Genomic DNA, 5,196 nt, shown 5'->3' with positions numbered 1-5,196 from the left:
TATATATTGGATCAAAGGACTTCGGCATTGACTTGCAATTTGGCGAAGAACACTAACCAAGCAGCCACTAAATTTGTATTTTAATAGACCTTTTGTCTCTATTATTGTTTAATAAGATTATAATAAAATTAATTTTTATTCACCCATCAATTTTAAGTTTTTGAAATTTTGAATCAATTTCCGTAATTTAAGATGATATACTATAGATTTAAATTCTTGAATTTAGTGTTCTTTCACTGATATATTGGTTTTCACTAGTTGGATCTTCTACGTGTTATATTTCAAAGTCATAAACAAGATCAAACGGCTTCCCCTTTTATCTTCGTTACCTAATCCATTTTTTCTCGACTCCATCTCTTTCTTATCCCAGTCTCAATTATATAAAACACATATAAACATCAATAAATGTAATCAACCAAGGTCTACTTTTCAAATTATCACATATGGATTTAGTTTCACAAGGAAATTTCCACGAATTGTGATCTCCCTTGTCCAACTTTGTGTGCATGTGTATATATATATAATAACAATAGCCAAATGTATCCACAACTCACTCATTCTCGTAAGAAAGAAAAGACAAGTAGAGTGATAATAATTAAGTGAATTTTGAATGGCAGAAAGTAGAAGAGAGAAGCTTAATGAAGCCGCCATTGAAGGAAACGTAACAACCTTGTTAGAGTTGCTCCAACAAGATCCACTTTTATTAACCAGACTCAATTACCTCAACAACTTTAACGAGACTCCATTGCACGTGGCTTCTCTTCTTGGTCACCCCACATTTGTTCACGAGCTTCTCAAGCGAAGCCCTCGGTTGGCCAAGGAGTTGGATTCTCGCGGTTGTTCCGCCCTCCATTTTGCTGCTGCCGAGGGCTTTTTAGACATTGTCAAGATTCTGGTGCGAGTTGATCCTGATATGTGTTCTATGCACAACCAAGATGGCATGAACCCAATTCATCTCGCCGCCATGAGAGGCCGGGTTGATGTCTTGGCTGAGCTCGTTCGAGTCAGACCCCTAGCCGCTCGAACTGCCGTGGACGGCGGTGGAACGGTGTTGCATTTGTGTGTTAAGTATAATCAGCTTGAAGCTCTGAAGATGTTGATTGAAACTATTGGAGTGAAAGACAGAGACAAAGGGTTTATTAATAGTCAAGATGATTATGGGTTCACTATTCTTCATTTAGCAGTCTCCAACAAACAACTTCAGGTAATTATTATTTGAAAAATATTTTGATGCATCCGACTCGTACATACAAAATATATCAAAATTTAAGATATTTCTTATAATTGCAGACCGTGAAGTATCTAATCAACAACAATAGAAAAATCCAAGTAAATGCAAAAACCTCAAATGGGTTGACAGCTCTTGACATCCTATCTCAAAGCCATAGAGACTTAAAGGACATGGACATTGCAGAGACTCTCACAGACGCCAAAGCCATCCGAACCACAAACAAAAAACTGCTGTCAGTATCGCCGTCTTCTAATTGTGTCGAGAAAAACAAAAAGACAGGGCTTAGATGGGCCTTTTCAGCTTTATTCCACGGTGGCGATTGGTGGTTTGCGAACGAAAGAAGCGAGTGGCTAATGAAGCAAGAATCACTAATGGTCGTAGCATCTCTAATTGCAACAATGGCTTTTCAAGCCGGTATGAATCCTCCTGGTGGCGTTTTGGATGATGATTCATCGGCAGCTGGAACATCTGTAATGGCGACAAAAGACGAAGTAACATACCGGAAGTATCTTGTGGCTAACACAATTGGGTTCATGACTTCGTTCATTGCAATTGTGATGATTCTTATTGGGTTGCCTAAGAAACGTATTTGCATGAGGATTCTGATTATGACAATGTGTGCTGCTGTGTGTTCCATGGCTTTCACTTATGGTTATTCCATAAGGTTTTTCACTCCATTATCATCACCCGGTAATATTTCTCCTGCACCCTCTCCACATCCTGTTCAAGCTGGTTCCGTTATCGATGCTCATAAGCCGAAGTCTGTCATCTCTTGGATTTCGGTGCTTGTTGCTATAGTGGTGACTTCTTCCATGGGGGTTTTCTTGATCGGGAAGCTCCTTTACGTTCATTCTCGACAAAAAAAATCTACCGAAAACCCTGATCCGCCACTATAATTATATATAGTAATTCACCTAATATCATCTAGTAGTCAAGTATTACTCATTTTTATAAGTTATCTACAGTACATCCTGGTTCGAAAATTCGGTCGGATGACAAATATCCTCTTTATGATGTTTCCATTTCTTATTTATCGTTTGTTGTTTACCCATCATCGTTTCAATTCATAATAAGAATAAAACATAATTACTGTATATATCTATGGGTGATATAGCCTTTTTTCTAACTCATTACTTATTGTAATAATTTAACCTTGTGCTAAGAAAACTGATCTCTCCTTTATCTTTCATTTAGTGAAGTTGTAAATGTAGATAAAGCCTTAGCTTGTTGGGAAAACCTTAGGAGGTAAAGGCCAAAAATAACTTAATAGAAAGATATATAAACAATAAATGAAAATATTTCATAACGAATATATGGAAATATTTTCCAACGCCCCCACCCTAGAAATAACCTTTTTGAAAATTGCATCCGATTGACAAAAAAATTTAGAAAAAAAACAGCTCATAACATCTCTGTTTTGCATATGACAAATATGAAAAATAATTAGATATATCATAAGACTATCAAAGGGCAATCAGAAGGTTGTTTGCTTTTAAATTTGATTCTTTTGCAATTTAGAAAATATAGTGATATGTGTCTTATTATCATAATTTTTTTTGCTATTTTTACAAATGTTCCTAACTTTTTATCCAAATTCATTGTTTATGGTTGTTTTTAAATATAGAAAAATAAACTAAAATATTTATAAACATAACCGTACGATCTTTTCAATCAATCTTCAGATTAATCAATACTTCTGGTTGTTAAAAAAAAAAAGAACATTTTGATAATTAGCCTTTTTACTCTAACATTATTATGATTTTCTAATCCAACCAAAAAAAATCACTTTGAATACTAAATTTAAACATTATTTAAAGTAGATGTAGTAAAAGGAGGGCAATGATTAGTACCTCCTCTCATGTGCTCCTCATCTCTCCTCTCTACACAAATTTTATTTTTCAAGTAAATAGTAATTTTTAATTAACTTTATTTAACTTTGTTTTGTGTGTGGTGGTGAGATTGAGAGCACATAAGATAAGTGTATTCTTAATTTATCTCAATTTTGTTTTTAAAAAAGTATTTAAAAACTGTTTAAAAAATTTGGAAGTCAGGTGCTTGGTTGACTTTCTGAATTGTTCAAATGGAAGGAGTTCATAGATATATTTTTGAGCCTTTGTTGTGATAGCCATTTTGAAACTTTTTGATAGATGCATTGTTCATAAGAGTTGAATTGTTTATAGGTGAATTGTTAATTTGGAGGGAGGTCGTTGATAGGTGAATTGTTTATAAGAGTTGAATTGTTTTGAAACTTTGTTGTGGTAGCCATTCCGAAACTTTGTTGTGGTTGTCATTATAAAACTTTATGTATATAGATGATATGCTTTTGGGCTATGTTAGTTAATTAGAGGATGTTGAGTTGAATTTTTGGAAATTTGATGGAATTGTTTATATTGATTTTGTAAATGATATGAATATTTGCAAAGTTTTGGAAATGATATGGTGAAAGGTTTTATATTTGATGAACATTGTCGTTTATATGTACTTATGGAACAATTGTTGGACCACCATACAGGACCAATAGGAGCATAAACAATAATAAAAACATAATTGAATTACAATTTTAAAAAATAGAAAAATGCTTGACGGTTTTAAGATGTCATAAACAATTGCATTCTTGACGGTTTTTAAATGTCATAAACAATTGCATTCTTGACGGTTTTTAAATGTCATAAACAATCATTTTCTTGACGGTTATCATGTCATTAAAAAGCATACTCTTGACGGTTATTAAATGTCATAAATATTCATATTCTTGAAGGTTTTTGTCATGGATACTCATATTCTTAACGGTTTTAAATTGTCATGAACACTTATACTCTTGACGGTTTTAAACTGTCATAAAAATTTGTATACTTGACGGTTATAAACTATCGACGTTCACTATTCTTGACGTTTTTACCAATCGTCAAGAACTTTGACTTTCTTGACATTAGTTTCAATAATGGTTTTAAAGCCGTTAAGAATAATCGTCAAGAGAGTCTGTTTTTGTAGTAGTGAAAATTAAAAAAGAAAAACACTAATTGCATCTAAGGGAAGGCATAACATCCCATCAAATCTATACTGTATGAGATTTAGAAAGGAAAAAAAAGGTGTCCGAGTTTTCTAGGGTACGTTTTGTTTGGTCCTTGAGATTTTAAAAATAGGTTTAAAATAATATTTATACAATAGATTTTCATTTTTTAATTCAAAATTTCATTTAGTTATACAATTTATAAAATTAAAAAACTAAAAAAAATTAAAAAAATAGATTTAAAATTACAAATGTATATTAATTAAAAAAAAGGGGAATTGTCAAATATGACAAAGTGGAAAAAAATATTTACACTCCATATCAAAATCAATTATAGTGAGCTTTTGTCCTTTTAACAGTTTTTGTTACGAAATATAAATAGTTTGTTTTTTACTATTCTTACAAAATCCAAGAGTATTTGAAGGGTTTTTTTAAAGAAAAAAGACGTTTAAAGATATGTTCAAAGATATATTAAAAAGTATATATACTTTAAAAACTTTAATATAATCATGTAAGGAGAATATTGTAAAAAGAAAAACTATTGAAAATATTAAATATAGCAAAGTTCTATCATTAATATTTTTATCAGTATTATCTATCAATATACTAATAGACACTGATAAAATTTATTAGTGTGTATTAATTATAGATCTAAGATTTTGATATATTCTATAAATATTTTGATTCTTTTTGTTATATCTGAAAAATCTCTTTTATATAGTCGAAAACAATATTTTAAACATAGTTTTGTAATTCAAAATTTCGTATAATTAATAATAAAAAAAAGATGAAAATTTGTCAAAAATAACAAAATAGACAAAATATTTAAATTCAAAAAAAAAAAAAAATCTAAGTGTAATAGTTTTCTTGTCTTTTAGTAATTTTTTTGTGAAGTATAATAATTTTGTTTCTTTTTTTCCATTTTTTAAGAAAACCCCAAAATAGATCATGGATT

The 5,196-nt window shown here is 30.9% G+C and overlaps 1 protein-coding gene across 1 annotated transcript; it reads left to right on the top strand.

Annotated features, from left to right (window-relative positions):
* Positions 1 to 547: 547 nt before the first annotated feature.
* On the top strand, positions 548 to 2,327 carry LOC103488513 (ankyrin repeat-containing protein ITN1-like). Its single transcript, XM_051082092.1, has 2 exons — positions 548 to 1,204; positions 1,291 to 2,327. Exons 1-2 carry the CDS (start codon positions 611 to 613, stop codon positions 2,125 to 2,127), a joined length of 1,431 nt encoding a protein of 476 aa, XP_050938049.1. The 5' UTR covers positions 548 to 610; the 3' UTR covers positions 2,128 to 2,327.
* The last annotated feature ends 2,869 nt before the right edge of the window (positions 2,328 to 5,196 follow it).

The sequence above is a fragment of the Cucumis melo genome, chromosome 3 (genome assembly GCF_025177605.1).
Source record: "Cucumis melo cultivar AY chromosome 3, USDA_Cmelo_AY_1.0, whole genome shotgun sequence".
Lineage (NCBI taxonomy): Eukaryota > Viridiplantae > Streptophyta > Magnoliopsida > Cucurbitales > Cucurbitaceae > Cucumis > Cucumis melo.
The sequence above is the reverse complement of the archived record's forward strand: the minus strand, read 5'-3'. Positions and strand labels throughout refer to the sequence as shown.